At 36.8% G+C, this 20,863-nt stretch overlaps 1 protein-coding gene across 1 annotated transcript; it reads right to left on the bottom strand.

Annotated features, from left to right (window-relative positions):
- Positions 1 to 17,418: 17,418 nt before the first annotated feature.
- Positions 17,419 to 20,860, bottom strand: LOC112858813 (centrin-4). Its single transcript, XM_086704281.1, has 5 exons — positions 20,728 to 20,860; positions 19,412 to 19,549; positions 18,909 to 19,037; positions 18,180 to 18,308; positions 17,419 to 17,954 (listed from the first exon to the last, which is right to left on the bottom strand). Exons 1-5 carry the CDS (start codon positions 20,728 to 20,730, stop codon positions 17,865 to 17,867), a joined length of 489 nt encoding a protein of 162 aa, XP_086560407.1. The 5' UTR covers positions 20,731 to 20,860; the 3' UTR covers positions 17,419 to 17,864.
- Positions 20,861 to 20,863: the final 3 nt, after the last annotated feature.

Below are 20,863 nucleotides of genomic sequence, written 5' to 3'. Positions count from 1 at the left end.
TGCCCCTTCCAGTGTCCTTGCCTTTTCCCATCGATCTTGCAATCCTACCCACTAAAGGAGCAGAATATATTTCTCCACACTTTGACTTCAGCTTTAGCCATGTGACTTGTCTTAGGCAACAGAATGAAATGGAAATGACAATGTACCATTATAAGCCTGGGCCTCAAGAGGCCTTGCATATTGCCTCTTATGGACATGCAAGTCATAGCTTTTGTTTCAACCACTACATTTTGGGATGGTTTATAATGCACTAAATGATAATTGATACAATAATTTTTCTAGTACAGTGAATATATAAATAGAAAAAATTGCTATTATTTCCAGAATAATTTCCACTTTGATTGCATTTACTAGCTTAATAAGTGATTACATTAATTTGTGTTTGTATTATTTGCTGAAATATATGTATTTCCTGGCATAGTCTAAGAAGAAAATGTATCTACATCTTCATTCTATAGAACTCTGGGAGGACTGTCCAGTCATTGCTGACAAGGCATACTCCTGCATAAACCATCACAGCACAGGGGGCATGCACAGTTCATCTGAAAAGCAGCTAAATTTGCTTGATGTGTTGCAGTCCAGAACTTCATTTATGAGTCACTTATTTAGAATTCATAGACACAATATTTTCCCATAGAAACACAGTATTGTAATATCCTAGGGCAAATGTACAAAAGGCCACTTAGCCCCATAATAAAACTAAATATCAATAATGCCACAACGCACAAAGAAGAACACTTTTTCTCCCACTGCTCAGGTTTCCCTCTCTGCTTTGCCCACCCCCCCTTCTTTATTTGCTCTTTCCAAAGGAAGAGGAGCAGCTGATTGGTTAAAGCCTATGGTTTGTTGGGCCACCTGTCCTAAGTGAGCAGGATCACACTGTTTTGAATGGTGATGAGAACCCTCACTATCCCAGCTCTGTCATCCTCCCACAATTGTTTGGCTTCATGGACTTGGATGGAGTCCTCTCTACAGTCTCTCTTTCTCTCTCACTCTCACTTTCCCTCTTTCTCTCATTCTCTCTCTCTCCTCCTTCTCTCCCTTCCCAGACATGCCTGAGCCTACAGTTCCCACATTTCATATTTGCAAAGGCAGCAGGAAATCCCAGTTTAGTCTCAGGCCGAAGATGGGTTTTCCATCAGAGTAGTCCAAATTCATTAATCGGGGAGTTTAAAAAATGCCTGTGCAGATTAATAAATCAGTGTTTAATTTCTCTTATTTGGCTGGTTGTCGCTACTAAATACATCATCAGTCAGAAAGCTGAAGGGCCAGGGATAGCTGGCATTTAGAAGTCCTAAGACCCAACTCTTAATGCTCCTTATTCCTGTGGGAAAATTCTTCCCAGGTTCCAACTGAGGAAGCTGGGACACATCTCAAATGCAACCTCCTTTCAAGTCCTGAGTGGAGGACCACCCCGTTTCACAGTGATTCATCTTTTGGACGAATCTCCAGATCTGTTGTGGAAGAGTACCGGTCACGTTTTGTTACAAGAGGGACATAAAGTTGATTTTAGAGAAACTAAGAGAGGTAGTAGAAAGTATATGTGTGTTCCATTTCTTTAAAAATTGCATAAAAATGCATTAGCTCATCCTTCTATGTTCAGAATGCAGAGATTTAGCTGTTTGCTAACCTTAGTTTCAACTGATGCAAACTTATTCTAATACAAACTCTCAATGTCATTTTTTCAGAGAACTCTGGCATTCTTCAATAACATCACTATTTCAACTAACATTTTTTTATTCAATTAGAACTTTATTATTAATTTTGTCTCACATTTTGTACAAAATCAAACGATTTATTATAGACATGTGACCTTTCTGTTTATAACCAGAACTTTCTCCTTAAATTTATTCTGAAAGCCATTTCTGTCCATAATCTGTTTCATAAGAGCCTCATGTACTGGAAAAAATAATTGAATTGCCTTTGAACTGTTTTCCCTACAAATTTTATAGCCAGTAAAACGTTATAGATAATCATATATTTTAACTATAAAAATTTAATAACATTATTAAAACTTTCAGATTTTTCTAGCCTTCATTTAATACAGCTGGTATGTAAAAATGAGTTTGAATCTATGCGTTGTGTCTTATATACAGTTCAATACTTATAAAGGTCATTGTGAGACTTCGCTTCTAGATAACAGGTGACTTGAGCCCAGGGCTTAAAGACTAAGCAAGGTTACCTTGTGAATTAATTCTGAGTACCCAGCCAAAGCACTTTAAAAACTCTCTCTGGAGTGCCATATTCTTCCTGTTGAGTGACCCACCCAAGCTGGACCAGGGGGAGCTGCCACCCCTACCCAGGTCAGTTGCATAGATCCTGGCTCATCACTGTGGTAGATAGAGATGGGAGGCATTGGTGTAGTGGGCAGCTGACTCCTCCTGTGCAGAAGAAGTTCTTCTGTGGAAGAGCACCAACATTCTGTGAGAAGCAGGGACAAGCAAGGGGAAAAGAGAGAGCTCTGGCAGGATTTGACCTTGGCTTCCTGTGCCCAAGGGCCAGATGCATCCTATGCCTCCCATGATTATATGAATGACTCAATTCTCTTTAAAACAGATCAAAATACTCCTCTCTTTGAATTGCAAGCATAGAGATAGGTTTAGAGCCTGGCACTACTTTTGGCCACTCCATGAACCCTCCAGTGAGAGAGCTACCAGCTGTCAGGAGGCCAAAGTCCCAGGGTTAGCTTCCCATAGAGAACAGGGGCAAGAGTCACACCCTTTTGAAATGTCCCTCTTTGTAAGCTTTGGAGGAAGTGGGGAATGCCACCCTGGTCCTAGTACCCAACAACTTTCTCCTAAACTGCATGGAGTGTTTCTTTTAGAAATCATAGCGAAACTACTACTGGTAGCAGTTCACATATCTCTTTTACAAGAGACTTTAGTTTACAAAATCTCTTTCACTAATTACAGAATTTGGGATGCAGCATCATAAATATAAAGAAACTATCAACTAACCTATATTTCAATGTTAAACTAAGACCTTATAATTAATTTTTTTAACGCTTGTTTATTTTTTGAGAGACAGAGACAGAGCATGAGCTGGGAAGGGGACAGAGAGAGGGGGGGTCGCAGATTCCCAAGCAGACTCCAGGCTCCGAGCTGTCAGCACAGAGTCCGACATGGGTCTCAAAATCAGGAACTTTGAGGTCAGACCTGAGCCGAAGTCGGCCGCCTAACCGGCTGAGCCACCCAGGCGCCCCAGACCTTATAATTATTACTATCAACCATATTAATAAACAAAAGTAAAACATTTTGCTCCTTGGGGTTTCAAGGACAAAAAGCATGCATCCAAAGAAGCAAAACAATATCAAGAAACTGTAGATATGAACGATTTTGTTTCATGAGTGTGTGTATATGCATTATGTATACACATATAATAACATACATACACTAATCAAAAATGTAATGTAACAATTGTATACATAGGAATGTGTGTGACATAGGAATTACAAGCATATGATTTATTTTTAGTATTTAAGGACTTAAGAAGGTGGCTCTTCATGTTAATAGCTTGATTGAGGACAACTTGGGGAGAAATTTTACCTGTTAACAGGTTTTATACTTTTGCTCCGTTTATGTAGCTCCTTCCTTCCTTTCAGGACTTGTTTCATAACAAATAACGGCAGAATTTACTCAGTGTTTCTAAAAAAAAAAAAAAAAAAAACTATTGTGAATTGTGAGAAATGAAATAAAGAAAGTTGGTAAATGAGCACTAAAAAATAATGAATGGGAGTTAAAAACAGATTGAAGAGACGGATGTGTTATAGTAATAAGAAAGGTTTTACCCTGGTTGGCTAACTTCCTTAATTCTCTCACTTTGACCCTGTTAAAGGAGTTGATGAATGACATGAATTTTAACAGGTTACTTAGTAACGTCAAAAGAGGTGTCCCAATAATGATCATACTGATGTCTCAAATTAATTTCTAGCTATAAAAATGATGCTTATTTGCCCTACTATCTATGTATATATTCAAAACTGTGAGATCCCTTTTATATAGAACAGCTCCAAAGGAGTTGAAATTAAGGTTGTGGCCATCAAAAGCCCAACAACCTGACATAGAGAAATGTTCAGGTTTTCCTTTGAAGGTTGCAACCACCTTCAAAGTCTTTTCATGTGTATTATGTATATTGCTCAGCAGTGTGGCATAGACACAGTCCTTCCTCCCTTCATAGAGGGAAGCATTACAGTGATTTCTTTATATTTCATGCCAAAGATAATGGTAGGTTATCCAAAAATGGTCTTGAGTCTGAGAGAAATATTCTAAAAATTCAGAGTCCTTGAGATTAAATAATAAAGATCTAACACAAGAGGAACTGTAAAGCTATTCAACTGCCCTGTGTTGACTCCTGGTCAGTGAACCTCCCTCCCCCCACCCCCACCAAATAATGCAGGGAATTCTACATAGCACAAAGTAGACAGGTATTTATTGTCTCATCACTCAGAGAGCCACACAAATGTACAGGATTATTCATAAGTGGTCACATGTATTAATTTTTAAATATTTTTCCACATCCTGCTGGCTTAAACAAGCACAATGTTATAGTGATAAGAACAAGAAATGGATAGATTGATGGGCATGGAAAGAGGGAAGAAGGGACAGTGAAGGGAAAATGGATTCGATACGACATGCAAATGTCAAGTTCCCTAGCTAACACCAATGAAGCATTTAAAAAAATACATATAAAGGTATGGCTTGGTACTTTTCCATTAATTTTTCAAAGGTCTTGACCTCCTAAAGAAAAATTTCTGACTAAAAGGGGTTTTCCTCACCAGTCAGTTCCTTCTTCTACTGGGTCCTACAGAGAAATAGTGCTCTTATATTTGGCCCTTCAGACAGTTGCCACGGAAATGAGAGCTGCAAACACTTTCAGCTTTCTGGCTTCGCTGTGGGATCCAGCAGAGACCATGATTAAGCTGTCAGAGAACCTCCCTAAGTACAGTTTTACCTGATAAGTAAGAGTTTCCAGAAAAATGGTGACACATACAGGAAGGAAAATAGATTGTTTAACTCACTCTGAAAAATCCCTTTGATTCATAGACTGTCTCATGATTGAAACCATCTCTTTCTCTAATCAGACTCTTCTCAATTCACAGACGAGTACCTCAGGGGGCAAGTAAAATGCCCCCACCTTTACAAGAGGAGGTATCACATTAACAAAAGGAACCCAGAGTTCCTGACTGCTGAAGAAATAAGAAAGCAAAATGCTAAAAATGGGGGGAGGACACAGTGAATGAGAAGGGGAAAATCAAATGGCGTTTAAACCATTTTAAGGAACATTAAATATCTGATTTGAAAAAAAATAAAGAAAGAAATCACTGTGGATGTCAAAGAACGTTGGCTTTTCACACCTGGAACCAGAGATGATTGGATCATAAGGGGCTCTACTGTAGTAGACTTGAAATTTTATTGGTTATCTTTTGTTCCCAGCAAATGAGACCTGGATTTTCTGGGAAGGAACTCTAGCTGTCACTTTGAATCCACTGAGTGTTTCTGCTCCACATCATTGACCTAATAAAACTCTATTGATGGAGTAAGGTCAGTGTTTTTCATATTGGGATTAGAGAAGAGAACACACCAGTCCACGTGGTACCATGGCCACAAATGAAAGAACTGGTTGGCAGAAGCCGTTTGGACAGCTACTTGGAAGAAGACTTTCCAGATAATGGTGGAATAGGAAAACGAAGTTGCAACTTGAAAAGATTGTACCTTCTATCTTGGGGCGCCTGGGTAGCTCAGCTGGTTTCAGCTCAGGTCATGATCTCATGGTTTGTGAGTTTGAGCACCGCATGGAGCTCGCTGCTATCAGTGGAGAGCCTGCTTTGGATCCTCTGTCCTTCTCTCTCTGCCCATCCTCCACTTGCTCTCTCTCTCTCAAAAATAAGTAAACATTGAAAAATAATAATAATAATAATGTCCTGTCATCTATTTACTTGCTGGTGGTTGTCTAAAATATTGCAACCATTTTGGAGAGCAATTTGGAAAAACCTAGAAAAGTTGAAGATGTGGATTTCATACAAGCTAGCAATTTTACTCTAGGTGGATGCTATGGACTATACTGTGTCCTTCCAAAATTCCTATGTTGAAGACCTAATGCCCAATGTGACTATATCTGGTGATTGGGTCTTTAGTAAGTAATTAAGGTTAAATGATTTCATAAGGGTTGGGTCCTAAACTGATAGCATAAGAAGAGGTAAATCTCCCCCTCCCTCTCTCTCTCATTCCCCCTCATTCTACCATGTGATGCCATAGCTAGAAGGTGACTGTCTACAAGCCAGGGGAGAGCTCTCACCAAATCCAATCACATTGGTACCCTGATCTTGGACTTTGGCTTCTGGGACTGTGAGAAAATAAATTTTGGTTGTTTAAACCACCCAGTGAATGTTACTTTGTTACGGTAACCCAAACTGACTAAGACAGTGACTATCCCAGAAAATGTAAGGATGCTCATGATAGTATTTCTCTGAATAGTACACATATGGAAACAATCTAACTTCTTGTAGAAAAATATATAAACTGTTCACATAACAGAATTGTATAGAGCAGTTGAAATAATTGAACAATAGTAGCATATATCAATGTAAATGAATCTCAAAAATATAATGTCAAACAAAAAATCAAGCTGTAAAGGATATTTATACATGCTATCAAAAACTTGCAACAATAGTTTATAATTTTAGGGATACATACTTTTATAGTAAAAGAACGAACATATGGCTGGAAGTGATACACACCAACTACTTCTGAGAAGAAAAGGAAAAATGATAGTGAAGGCAAGGGAATGCCTTTTGCTCTATCTGCCTTTTGCTTTATTTCTTAATAAGAAATGAGATTTGTGGGCGCCTGGGTGGCTCAGTCGGTTGAGCATCCGACTTCGGCTCAGGTCACGATCTCGCGGTCCGTGAGTTCCCGCCCCGCATCGGGCTCTGGGCTGATGGCTCAGAACCTGGAGCCTACTTCCAATTATGTGTCTCCCTCTCTCTCTGCCCCTCCCCCGTTCATGCTCTGTCTCTCTCTGTCTCAAAAATAAATAAATGTTAAAAAGAAATGAGATTTGTGCAAATTTCAGCAAACCGTCTGCATCTTTTAAATCTAGGCGGTAAATGCATAGTGCTTGTTATATTATTTTCTGGATTATATTTAATAAGCAAAAGATGTTTTCCCCTGTCATCTGGGTTTTCAGCAGTTCAGTGGTACTTTTTAGACAGACAGTTTTCTTATCCACCTTTTATATATGCTGCAATAAGAAGCCCAGAGAGTTAGGTGGCATGGACAAAGTGTCCAATCTAGTTAAACAGTGACTCAAGGACTAGAAATGAGTTGTCTGTCCATAGCACACTCCATATGTCTGTTAATTTTCTGCTATAGAGACAATGACACCAACTTTGTTTTCTAAGCCAGAAAAAAACACAAATCCTGCCCAACTGTGGAAGAGCACATTTGAAGCCATTAGACCTTTTCTGTCCCCCAAGTCATACTCCACAGTTGATGTGTTACATATTTTGCTTACTCACTGAGCATCAACACTACTTAGGAGAGTTCAGTTTTTCTACTTTTGAAAAAAAAAAAAAAAAAAGGATCTAAGGAGATAGGACTAGTGATCCGTGATCCGCAAATTTTCTGCAACAATTGAGAAGTTGGCAGAAGCTTTGTTTGTCTGTCTGTCTGTTTATTTATCTTTTTATTTAGACAGAGAGCACATGAGCAGGGGAGAGGGGCAGAGGGAAAGAGAGAGAAAAATCTCAAGCAGGCTCCACATTCAGTACAGAGCCTGATGAGGGGCTTGATCCCACGATTCTGGGATCATGACCTGAGATGAAATCAAGAGTCAGATGCTCAACCAACTGAACCACCCAGGCACCCTTGGCAGAAGCTTTAAAAATGGTGGTTTTACTGATTATAATTAATTTTGGTTAGATTTTAATTAGGAAATATTCTTTGCAAGATAGATTTTTTAATACTGTTCAACATATTTTTACAGCATGAGAACTAGTAGCCACTTATACTGAGTTTCCCAATTAATTCAAGTAATTGAGTTTTCAAAAAATAAATGACAGGAAGGATTTCATGACATAGTATTGAAACAATGGGTAGGAAATACACAGGGACATTAAGAATAAGTGTTTTTTCTGCCAACATCTAACATATTCAGACAAAAATAAGCATTGTTTAACCCACTTTCTTTATTACGTTTTACATAGTCAGGGCAAGAAATTTTGGCTTTGTTAATTAGGTAGTGTCGACTCATGTTACATAACTGATAGGATTCTTTAACCTACATTTTGTAAAAATAAATAAATAAAAAGGACTTGAAGGAGGACTGAACTTATTTTGAGAAATAATGACTAGATATACAATTATGCATAATTTCATACTAAAATTTATCAAAAATACACAGTTGGGGAATGGGGATATTATTCATACACGGTAGCTGCTGCACACACACACACACACACACACACACACACATACACTACCTGCTCAACCAGGCATAGGTAAGAAAATGGTCTCTACACTTGCTCAAATTAGATAGCTGCTTTCTCCCCATTATTTGTGTTTTGCTGACTCCCTAGTGTGTACCAAAGTATTCTCATCTGTTGTTTCCATCATCAGAGCCCTTATCGCTATTTGCTTATCGGACTACTCAAAATTAATTTTAAATCCTATCTTGATAAGTAGTATTCCTAAAATATTCTTACTTTTCAACATGCTTGGCAAAAAGTTTGTGTGCCCTTTGTCCTCTGGCCAAATGCCTCGGTGATGTTCCCCTATTATGTTGATAGAAGGGATATTTTAACTCTAGTCCTTTGGGCAGAAACATTTTTGATTGAATTAGTAGTAAAAACATGAAGCTACGACATTTCTTGTGTCCAACCCTTAAACACTCCCAAGGGCACAGCAGTTCAGGGATGTTTAGTAAGTGATAGCATGGGGTTGCTACTCACATTTATAGGTGTTTAATTCATTATTTTTATACGGTTTGATATGTGACTTATCTACAGCATTTCCAAAAGAAGTAAAAGGTACTTACATATTTCTAATAAAAAGACAGAAATAATGTAATACAGTATACTGATTTTTCATTCCCTTAACATTAATTTAAGATTAATTTAAAGGACCTTATTTAAGAACATCATTTATTTTGACTATGGGTGTTTCTTTGTTTATATAGAGTTAGTGCTTTTGTACATGTCAGTTTTTCTCAAACTGAATTCTATAGAACTGTGTTATAAACTCTTAAGTGTGAAGAAAATAAAATATCAAATTCTCAAGTAAACTGGTATATTTAGGGTTAGAACAAATTAAATAAGTTTCATTTTTGAAGGCCTCAGAGCCTATATGTGACTATCCATTATGCAAAACAAGAGATGTGAAAATATACAGTATAACGCTCTTCCTTTCTGATTCTAATTGTAGAATGCCTATTAATATCACTTAGATGTTATATTTATTCATATTTAGGCAGATTATATAAACTTGGACTTACATTTCTAATTAATTTTCGTATTGGCATCCTAACCCAGTTTTTAAATGCAACTAAATTTTTTTACTTTTCTAAATTTAAATTATAAAATTTATGTTTATAAGAATTCAAACCATATATAGATATGGTGAATAAAAAGCAAATACCTTTACTTCTCTTCCGTCAGAAGTAACCACTGTCAACAGTTTGGTAAGTCTTTTTAGTCATTTTTACGTGAAACAAATGCATTCCTACTTCTTAGAGAAAAATGTCAAACATCTTCAAAATTGAATTGGAGGGAAAATATTTTTTAAAAATCTTCAAATATTATAACTCCCTCCATAATTCCATGGCTTACATTTTGAATAGTGTTAGATTTGGTTTTAAGTGCAATTCTTGACTTTTCATTAATGTGAGTAATTAGTTACCATGAAGGTGGGATAAAGAATAATAAAATTTCTGTAAATCTTTCCCCTAATTGTGCTAGATAAATTACATCTTTAATTTCGATCTTTCTTTAAATTCTTCTCTAATTTATGTCAGACTATCAAAACAAGCGTAAATCAAACCACACCTTTATTCACCAAACTGAGACAAGACCTCAACGCCCCCTAGTGGGGTGACCTCTATCCTCCATCCTGTGTGACCAACCCCCTGAGTAAGATGAGGTACCATTAACTCTTAATGTTAAAGTTGTACTTTCCTCTTTCACTCATCCAAAAAAACCTTAAATGTGTACTTTAAATTTTCTGGTTAAAATGAGCCATCACCAAAAAAACAAGGGAAAATTATTTGTGGAGGAAATGTCCATATATAAAATATTAAGCAATAACTTTCATCACTATAATCAGTCTCTGATCTTCCAAGTTATCCACTTGCCTTGACTGCCTACTCTTGGCCACCTTACGACTCTCTACTTTCATTTAAAAAAGAAAAACAGGTTCATCTTTTTCTTTGGTTTCACTTCTCTGGATTTACCACTTTCCTAAAGCATTAATTTCACTTACTTTTCCAAACAATAACAAAAAGTGCTCAGGAACCACTGCATCCATTTTTTCTCCTTTTCTCCCTTTGGAATATGTGCTATCAATGTCCCCCATTTAAAAGATCACACCTGTTGCAAGGAATGATGAGAGCACAGTGGTGGAGTCAGCAGGCCTGACTCAAAGTCCATTTAATGTCCATGTGATGTTGAGATAGTCACTTAAACTCTCTGTATCTTAGTTTTCTCGTCTGTAAAATCAAAATGGTAATAATAGTGTCCAATAGGCATAGGATTTAAGAAAGTCCGTGTAAATGTGGTAGAACAGTGCCTAATTCAGTAACTGTTCCTTAATATCACTCTTTCATCAGAGTCCTGTGAATGAAAATAAGAAAGCATGAATGAAAGATTTGAATTGTACCTCTTTTTTTCCAAACCAAATGCAGCTATCTATTAGGTCCTCACCATCCCTTCTTTAAATGATTGCAGTAGCCTCTTAACTGGCCTTTCATCCAGCAGTCTCTCCCAATTCCAGTTCAGGGTCATCAGTCAGATTTATTTTCCTGAAAATAATATTGGCATTTTTAGCTCAGTATATGATGAACTTATCTTCCTGCTGAAAACAACTATAAAAGCTGGTATATGAAAACACTGTGTGAAGGAACAGGCAAGTACCCAGTTCAGTTCAGACAAGATTGGAAAGGAAAAGTTATAATCCTCGAGAGAAGAGAAGCACTGGAGGGGAGTGCCACACTCATCATGACTTTTTCCCTGAGGGGATTTTCCAATTCAAAAAATAGGGGAAATATCCCTGATGATGAATGATGTTGAGCATCTTTTCATGTGTCTGTTAGCCAATCTCTATGTCTTTTTGGAAAAATGTCTGTTCGTGTCTTCTGCCCATTTTTTAATTAGATTATTTTTTTTTAACGTTTATTTATTTTTGAGACAGAGAGAGACAGAGCATGAATGGGGGAGGGTCAGAGAGAGGGAGACACAGAATCTGAAACAGGCTCCAGGCTCTGAGCTGTCAGCACAGAGCCCTACGCGGGGTTCGAACTCACGGACCGCGAGATCATGACCTTTGCCTAAGTCGGCTGCCCAACCGACTGAGCCACCCAGGCGCCCCTTAATTGGATTATTTTTGAGTGTTGAATTTTATAAGTTCTTTAGATATCACCTCACACCAGTCAGATGGCTAAAACTAACAACACAAGAAATAAGAGCTGTTGGCAAGGATGTGAAGAAACAGCACTGTTGGTGGGAATGCAAACTGGTGCAGCCACTCTGGAAAACAGTATGAAGTTCCTCAAAAAGTTAAAAATAGAACTACCCTACGATCCAGCAATTGTACTACTAGTTATTTACTCAAAGAATACAAAAATTCTAATTCAAAGGGATGTTTACATCAGCATTATCAACAATAGCCAAATGATAGAAAGAGACCAAATATCCATCAACTGATGAATGGATAAAGAAGATGTGGTATACATATGTATACAATGGACTATTACTCAGCCATAACAAAGAATGAAATCTTGCCATTTGCAACAATGTTGATGGAGCTAGAGGATAAGCGAAATAAGTCAGTCAGAGAAGGACAAACACCATATAATTTCACTCATATGTGTAATTTAAGAAACAAAACAAACAAGCAAAGGGAAAAAAGAAAAGAGAGCCAAACCAAGAAACAAACTCTTAACTATAGAGAACAAACTGATGGTTACCAGAAGGGGAGGGAAGTGGGGGGATGAGTTAAATAAGGGATGAGGATTAAGGAGGGCACTTGTGATGAGCACTGGCTTTTGTATGGAAGTGTTGAATCACTAAATTTACACCTGAAACTAATATTACACTGTATGTTAAGTAACTGGAATTTAAATAAAAAAAATAAATAAATAAGCCCCAAGCAGAAAGGCAGGAATCTTACTGAGCTGAGGAGAAACAGGTTGGAATTTGGGGATGCCAAAGTAGCTAGCATTTGGGAGGAAACATTATAGAGATCCAGGATTTAAAGTAGATTAAACTGAAAAACTGTCCAAATAGCCTACCTCACTGGCTAACTCCTTAGTTACACATGCCCTGGGTGAGACCCCAAAAACCCAACAGAAAACAGCATCTAAGAGAACAAAGAACTAAGTGAAAGTGTAATTAAATAGCTATGTGATGCTGCAAATATTAAAATTTGATTTTAAGCCCAGGTAAGATGAAGGGAGGCAGAGATATCAGTAGATACCCTGTGCTTTCAGTCAACACAAAAGTATTACATCTGGGAATAAGGATAAACATGAAATAGAAAATCCTTAATTATGACTAAAGCTGTTTCTCAAAAGAATCAAAATTATCCTCCTATATTTATATACCTGCTAGAAGAAAACTTAGACTTCTGTGAAAGAAGATGACAGCATTTACAGTCTCTCTAATTTTTCATCCACAATATCTGGCTAAAAAAAAAAAAAAAAAGAACCAGATAACTAAAAGCCAGAATTTAAAAGAACAACAAAAATAGACCTAGAGATAAGATGTTAAAGTAATCAGTGACTTTAATATAAAGATAATTCATGTGTTCAATAAAACTGAGGAGAATATGAAGAATTTCAACAGAGATCTGGAATCTGTTAGAGAACTTCTGGTAAACTGGAACACAAGTCGGTAAACTATATATAAATTTGAAGCACAGAGGGAAAAAGGGATAGAAAACACCCAAAAGAGTGTGAGAGATATATAAAGAACAGTGATAAGTCTAACATGCATGTATTTAATTGGAGTTCTAGAAAGAGGAGATGATGGTTCAGAAACAATATTTGAAGAAACACTGGCTAAAATTGTTTCAAAGTTAATAAAAATCCATTAAACCACAGAATCAAGACACTATGAATCTCACGTAGATTACAAATATAAGGAAAACCACACCTGGGTAGATCACAGTTATATTGCTAATAACCAAGACAAAGAGAAAAATCTTAAAAGCACTCAGAGGGAAAAAATCCCACACATTTCCTTCAAAGAAGCAACAATAAAGCTATAAGCTTACTTTTCAAAAGAAATTACAAAAATCAGGACATAATGGAATGACATTAAAATGCTGAAAGTGTTTTAAAAATGCCATCCTACTATCTCACCTGGGACTCTATACACAATAGAAATATTATTCAAAAAAAGAAGGCAAAAATTAAGGCCTTTTCAGACAAACAAAAGCTGAGAGAATTTATTACCAATAGATCTTCACCATAACAAATACTAAAGACTTATTCAGTCTGAAGAAAATGATTCCACATGGAACCACAAGCTTGCATAAAGGAATGAAGGGAACCAGAAAGGGTATGTAATTAATCTAAGTAAAATAGACTGGTTTATAAAAGACAAATATAAAATAATAACAATAATAATATCTTATATGGATTTGATTATAAATAGAAGTAAAATATATGACAATAGCACAATAGATCAGAGAGATAGATAAAGTTAAACTGTTGTAAAATCCTCTAATTGGGGGAAATTGTAAACGTGCCACTTAAAGGTAAACTATAATAAGTCTAGGATGAATGTTGTATTCTATTGTTGCTCAAAAAACTACCCCAAAATGTATTGGTTTAAAATAATAACATCATTTATTTTGCTTGTAAATCTATAATTTAGGCAGGGGTCAGTGGGGTCATCTTGTCTCTACTCAGAATCAGCTATGGTGGCTCAAAGGCTGAATACTGGAACCATCTGAAGACTTACTAACTTATCTGTCTGGTAGTTGGCACTAGCCATTGGCTGGAATCTCCTTGGGGCTATGCCCAGAATACCTCCGTGTAGTCATTCCATATGGCTGCCTAACATAGCATGGTGGCTGGATTCCAAGGTTGGGTGCTTAGAGAATAGAGCCAAGCAGAAGCTATATCACCTTTCCTAACCTATTATCAGAAGTCATGCAGTGTCACTTCCACTACATTCTATTGGTTTAGAAGCAAGTCACTATGGACAACCCACATTCAGAGGGAGGGAAAGTCGAACTCTTCCTGTTGTTGGGAGGAATATCAAAGAGTAAGTTTTAAAAGCACAAGTGTAAGTTTCAACAACTTTCAAGTTGTATATTCTACATACAAGTGTTTAGTCAGGTGTATTTATTGAAAATATCTTTTTCCGGGGTGCCTGGGTGGTGCAGTCGGTTAAGCGTCCGACTTCAGCCAGGTCACGATCTCGCGGCCCGTGAGTTCGAGCCCCGCGTCAGGCTCTGGGCTGATGGCTCAGAGCCTGGAGCCTATTTCCGATTCTGTGTCTCCCTCTCTCTCTGCTCCTCCCCCGTTCATGCTCTGTCTCTCTCTGTCCCAAAAATAAATAAACGTTGAAAAAAAAAATTTTTTTTTAAAAAAGAAAATATCTTTTTCCAATTAGTAGCTTATGTCTCATTCTCTCCTTTCATGAAGAGAAGTTCTTATAATATAGTACACTTTATCATGTTTTCCCTTAAACTTAATGGTTTTTGTGTGTCCTAATTAGGAACCTGACCCCAAGGTCATGATGATATATTCTTACTTTTCATGTCTTGATCAACAATAATTTAGAATTAATTTTTATGTATAGTGTGAGGTTGGGATCAAGTTTTCTTTTATTTATTTATTTTTTTTTTTTTGGATATCCTATTGACTAGGAACAATTTATTATAATGAAGATGTCCCACTGTAGAGTTACCTGTGTCTTAAATCAATGGCATATACAATGAGTGTGTTTCAGGACTTTCTGTTCTATTCCATTTGTCAATTAGTCTATCCTAGTGAACACTATGCTATTTTTTTTTAAGTTTATTTTGAGAGAGACAGAGACAGCATGAGCAGGAGAGGAGCAAAGAAGGAGAAGGAGAGGAGAATCCCAAGCTGATTCTACACTGCCAGCACAGAGCCTGATGTGGGGCTCAAACTCACAAACTCTGAGATCATGACCTGAGCCTAAACCAAGAGCCATTCGCTCAACTGACTGAGCGACCCAGGTGCCCCAACACTACACTATTTTAATTACTCTGACTCTAATAAATCTTGATAGTCTGGTAAGCTAGCCTCTCACCTTGTTCTTTGAGTGTGTATCAGATCCTTGGATTTCCATAGAAATTTTAGAATTAGCTTGTCGAGTTTCACATAGGTTAAGATTTTGATTGCACTATAGCTATAGATCAATAAAAAGAGAACTGACATCTATGTAATATTGAGTCTTCCAATCCATGAACATAAAATTCCTCCATTTATTTAGGTCTTCTTTAATCTCTCTCAGTACTCTTTCATAGTTTTTGATATTGAAGACCTGTGGGTCTTCATTAGATTCATTCATAAGATTTTTATATTTGTAATACTATTAATATCTCTTAAATTCACTTTGTAATTATTCATACCTGGTTTGTAAAAATATCATTGTGCTTCTATTTGTATTTGCATAACAACTTGCATCCAGCAATCTCTAAATTCTTTTGAATACACTATGGATAGATGTGTCATCTGCAAATGGAAAGAATTTTATTTCCTCCTTTCTGGTCTCTGTTTTCTGCTTGCCTTAATGTACTGACTAGCACTTCTATACAATGTTGAATAGAAATAGTGATAAAGGACATTCTGTATTTGAGAGAACTGGGATTGATGAGGAGACTTTTTTTTTCAATATATGAAATTTATTGTCAAATTGGTTTCCATACAACACCCAGTGCTCATCCCAAAAGGTGCCCTCTGATGAAGAGACTTCTATTTAGAACTCTGAACTTGTTCATGTGTATTTTTAAGTGTATTACCCACTTAAAAATATAAATCATTTAACAACTTAAAGGCCATAATTTTCACTTATGAAGCATGTTTAGTAGTTATATTTTTCTTTAGTATAGAAGGAAATGCTGCATAATTAGGAATTAAAGATTCTGTGGAACACTTAATGAGCATAAGCATAGATATGCCATTCCAGCACCAATTTAAAAAAAACTTGTGTTGACAAAAGAAAATCGAGTCTTCATTTCAGTGAGCTAAAAATGAACTGAGACAATTAAAGTTACATTTTCTGTAAGCCTGTCTTGCTCCAAAGACCATTACTTAGGTTTAGGAAGTGTGGGTGTCCAGCAAGTGGCATCTGTTGCCTATTATCAGGAGCAGAAATCTGAGAGCTTCTGCCATTGCATCTTGGTATCAGTTTAGTTGCCAAGGAAAACACAATCCAGTCAACTACTTGATGGAACAATTCTTCACTCATATGAAGACCAAGTAGTATCAGTTTTAGTAGTGAATGTCAGTTTTCCATGCAAGAGGTCCCTCCCAGAAGCCGATCTAGGGCAATTGGCCTGTACGGACCCATCTTGTTGTTTAGCAACCCCTTGCCAAAGGGTATATCCTCTTTCCAAAGTGGAGTTGGCCAGGTGTCATATTACATACACAGGCACTATAACACACACAATGCTTAAGCAGAAAAAAGTACACATTGAGTTTGAAGTGGAAAGATATTCAGACAATTCCAGCACAAGCTATAGAGACTATGTCTCTTGGTAAGAAGTGTTCCGGCCCAAGACCCAGTCTTGTGTGACCCAGTGGGGAATCAAAAGACTGTATCTTCAGACTGCCTTTCTCAATAGATTGGCTCTTTCATAGGAAACAAAGTAAAATTACGAGAGTCACAATTTTAAATGAGTTAGAAAATATATACTTAATTACCCTGAGAGTTTTTATCCATAGCAAAGCTTCATAATGAAGCATAAGGATACAAGATTTATAATCCATGTTTTATTATCTATGAGCAATTGAGCAATTTTTAAATTTCTCTGAACTTTACTTTTCTTGTATGTAGTAAAATGGAGCTAATACCACCAGCTTCCAAGTTGTAACATATTAACTGAGATAACATATGTAAAATCCCTACCACCTCCCAAGACAGTCATTAAATGCTCACCTGCAGGGTCAAACTTACAAGAAAATCTGGGTAGTATAAGTGCCTTTCTTTATAATAAGAAAACTAGCAAATAAAGTATTACTAGGCAATTTTATTTAATACTTTACATATCTGAATAACTGATTAAAAATCAAATGTTTAACAGTTTTTAAAGAGTTGCACAAAAGGAAAATAATGGGGAAAGTAATAGCCTGTTTGCCAAATTCAATTGGATGTGGGCTCGGTTTCATTAAACCTAAAAAAAATTCTAAGTCTTTAGATGCTGAGACTCCAAAAAGTAGCAGTTGGAATTAATACTGGTTTTGGATTCACGATTCACAGAAATCATTATATTTCTTTCTTGATGCTGTAGATGTTTAACAACATGTTGACAGAAGCCTAACTTCTTGCATGGATTACACATCAAAACACCAATTTGCGCAAATAAATTAGAAATTGACAACAAATACATTCAGATATTATGGAACTGTATAACAAATACAAAGTTATTAACTTTCCAGAGGGATTAAAAAAAGTATTAATAAAGAGTGGTCTTTTTCATCATCCTCAAAAATTCTTCCTCACTTATTTCTCCATCCCTATCACGATCAGCTTCATCAAGCATTTCCTATAAAACAAAATGTAAATACGGTATGTGAAATCATTAAAAATGAATGATATAATATTCAAATATATATATACAAATTTTATTTTGAATGTATTTGAGTCCATCTAAGGAATATAATTGTAAATTATAATATATATATAAATTACAATTGTATATAATATATATAAATTACAATTGTATATATACATGTAAGTTATAAAAATTATAAAAATAAGTAAAATTTACCTGAAGTTCATCATCTGTTAAATTTTCCCCTAGTTCCTTAGCAACCCTCTTGATATTGTTTAGTGTTATGCTTCCAGTATCATCATCATCAAATAATTTGAAAGCCTTCAATATTTCTTCTTTCTCACTCTTTAAAAACAGAAACAACTGTCATTAATCTTTCATTTATTTATTCTATCAAATTGGACTTATGGGTGTTTGAGGTCTACAGCAGCAATCTGCCAAGTAGCTGCGTTCATTTACTGTTCTAACTTTTTATTCCAAGGCACTCACATCTGCTCTCAGGGTATTTAAATTCAGAATTTGTTAAAGTGGAAGAGGCAAGGGTGATAAAGATAATGGATCTCTATTAACTCCAGTAATTGATACCAACTACCAAAAAATGTAAGCTCTAACAGGGAGGTTGTCTCATCCAATGCTCTCTAGAACAGTGCCTAGCAAAAATAGGCACTCAAGAGGTGTTTGCTGAACTCAAGGCTTCAACGTGCTGACCCCATTTTCTTTATCCAGCCATTTATCTTTATTATTTCCTAACAACCTTCTCCACACTGGACAGTCTTTATTACTACCCTGAAAACATCTTTAATCTTGCTATTCCTGTCTATCTAAATCCCACCCATTTTTAAAGACCTAGTTCCAATTCATTGATTGCTCCAGCCAAAAAAAAAAAAAAAAAAAAGTAGAAGGCTATTGCTTGTATTTCTTTGAAAACCAAAATCACTACTATACCATTTTTACACTCATTATGGCAAAAAAATCTTCAAAACTAATGGTGCCATTTCCTTCTTTGTCGATTTCAGCTATCATTTTTTTAATTTCTTCTTTCTTTGGTTCAAATCCTAAGGCTTGCATTGCAATCTGAAATAGAAAACAAATAAATAATATGCCACGGTCTCATTCCTAGCTTTTAAATTACCTAATAATTACTAGATTTTCTCTTTTTTACTACGGACTAGGCATAAACCTAGAAAGTCAGGTCAGCAGGCCTAGGTTGCAATTCCACTATGCCATAGGATATGTTACTGTTACACCCAGAGTTTTTGTTGTATTCATTCATAAAACAAGAATAAATGCCTAACAAGATATAATTTTGTTAGTATGGGGCAGGTGCATACACTGAAGGTGTAGGTGTCCACAATGAAGAGACTTTATATCAAGCTTTTAGAAGGCTGCTGTTAAAGACTGAAAGATTTGTTTTTAAAATGTCTTAGAATTAGAAGTAATTTCAAAACCTTCAATTCTTTCACATCTATGGTTCCAGACCCATCAACATCAAATAAATCAAAGGCTTCTTTAATTTCTTGCTTTTGGGTTTCATTCAATTCAAGTTTTGCTGCTCTTTTCTTCCATTGGTCTGAACTTGTGGATGCCTGTAATAAACACACATGTGCGTGAAAAACTATGTAACAGGAAAAGTTACCAGAACCAGAAAAATTGATAAATACATAAGCATGTTCAAGAACCCTATTCCCTAGTACATAATGACCATCAACAATTTCCACCTTTTCCTTTTGCTAACATTTATGCTATTAGTTATTAATATCTTGGTGGAAAGCTTGGTTCTTTTTACCACTTGTTTTTCCTTCAACCTAGTAGAACATTAGATGTTATGTCAGAATGGACTGGCCTTACTTGGTATATTTGAAAAAAAGTGTTTAAGGCATACCTTTTACCTAGGCCTATATATCTCATAATAAGATTTATTTTGTGGGATATGCTTGACTGAAACATGATATCCTTTCCCACCTTTTAGCGTACTTTCCTATATTGCAGAGGCTAAGAAATGAAAAAAACTACATCTTCCAGGTGAAAAACTACTCCAGCGATCTGGATAAGAATAAATGTTAGGCCAATTATCAATATCCAGGTAAAGTGGAGGTCATCTGCCTGCTGTGTGCCATTTTCTTCTGGCAAGCAAGGTCACAGAGTTACTCCTGGGTTGTTCTGCAGCCTTATTTCAATATCTTGTCTCCCCATCTTTGGGTTAGGAAGCCGTGGCGGCAGAGACGGCAACTGGACTCCACGTTCCTGCGCACCTAGTCTCCAGTTTCGCGTGGTTTCGTTGTGGTAGCCGCAGATTCTTGATCCCTGGACCGCAAATCCACTGGTGTGGTCTTCAACTCCACAGTTTAGCCTTCACAACCTTCACCTTCCCAACAGTAGCAGAATTCGTAGCTATCCCGGCCACTTTTTCGGAGGTCAGGACCTCTTTCCTAGAGACCTAGACCCTCCAACAGATTTTAAGTTTCTTATTCTCTGTATTCAATTCCTCTCTGGCCGAACAGTGGTTTCATTTCCATCATAGAACCTACAGCGGAGTGCTGGTATTAGCAGTTGGCGGGGATAAACTGGAGACCCGCTCTTGCGTCCTTAAGAGCCACCGGCAATGTGCTTCTATTTGACCACGAGAGGAGGAGTTACTAAACGACACTCGAGGATCAGGAGGCGAGTAATATATTTCACATACCAAAAACAATTCCTTCTCTGCTCCGGGGAGAGATTTCAGCACCAGCCCTGGCCCAACAAGCGGTTACAGCTTCACACTCACCATGTCACCAACCGGTGCCCTCAGCCGGGACCTCCCAATCGCAGCCGCCGGCAGCACAGCCCAACCGCTGTCTTCACAGTTCAGAAACCGTTGCTAAGGCCGCTCTCGCCTGCCTCATAAGCAGCCCCGCCCACCG

This window comes from Puma concolor, chromosome B1 (assembly GCF_028749965.1).
Source record: "Puma concolor isolate L17-30 chromosome B1, mPumCon1.1.hap2, whole genome shotgun sequence".
Taxonomy (NCBI): Eukaryota; Metazoa; Chordata; class Mammalia; order Carnivora; family Felidae; genus Puma; species Puma concolor.
Note: the sequence above shows the minus strand (reverse complement) of the source record. Positions and strands in the feature narration are given on the sequence as shown.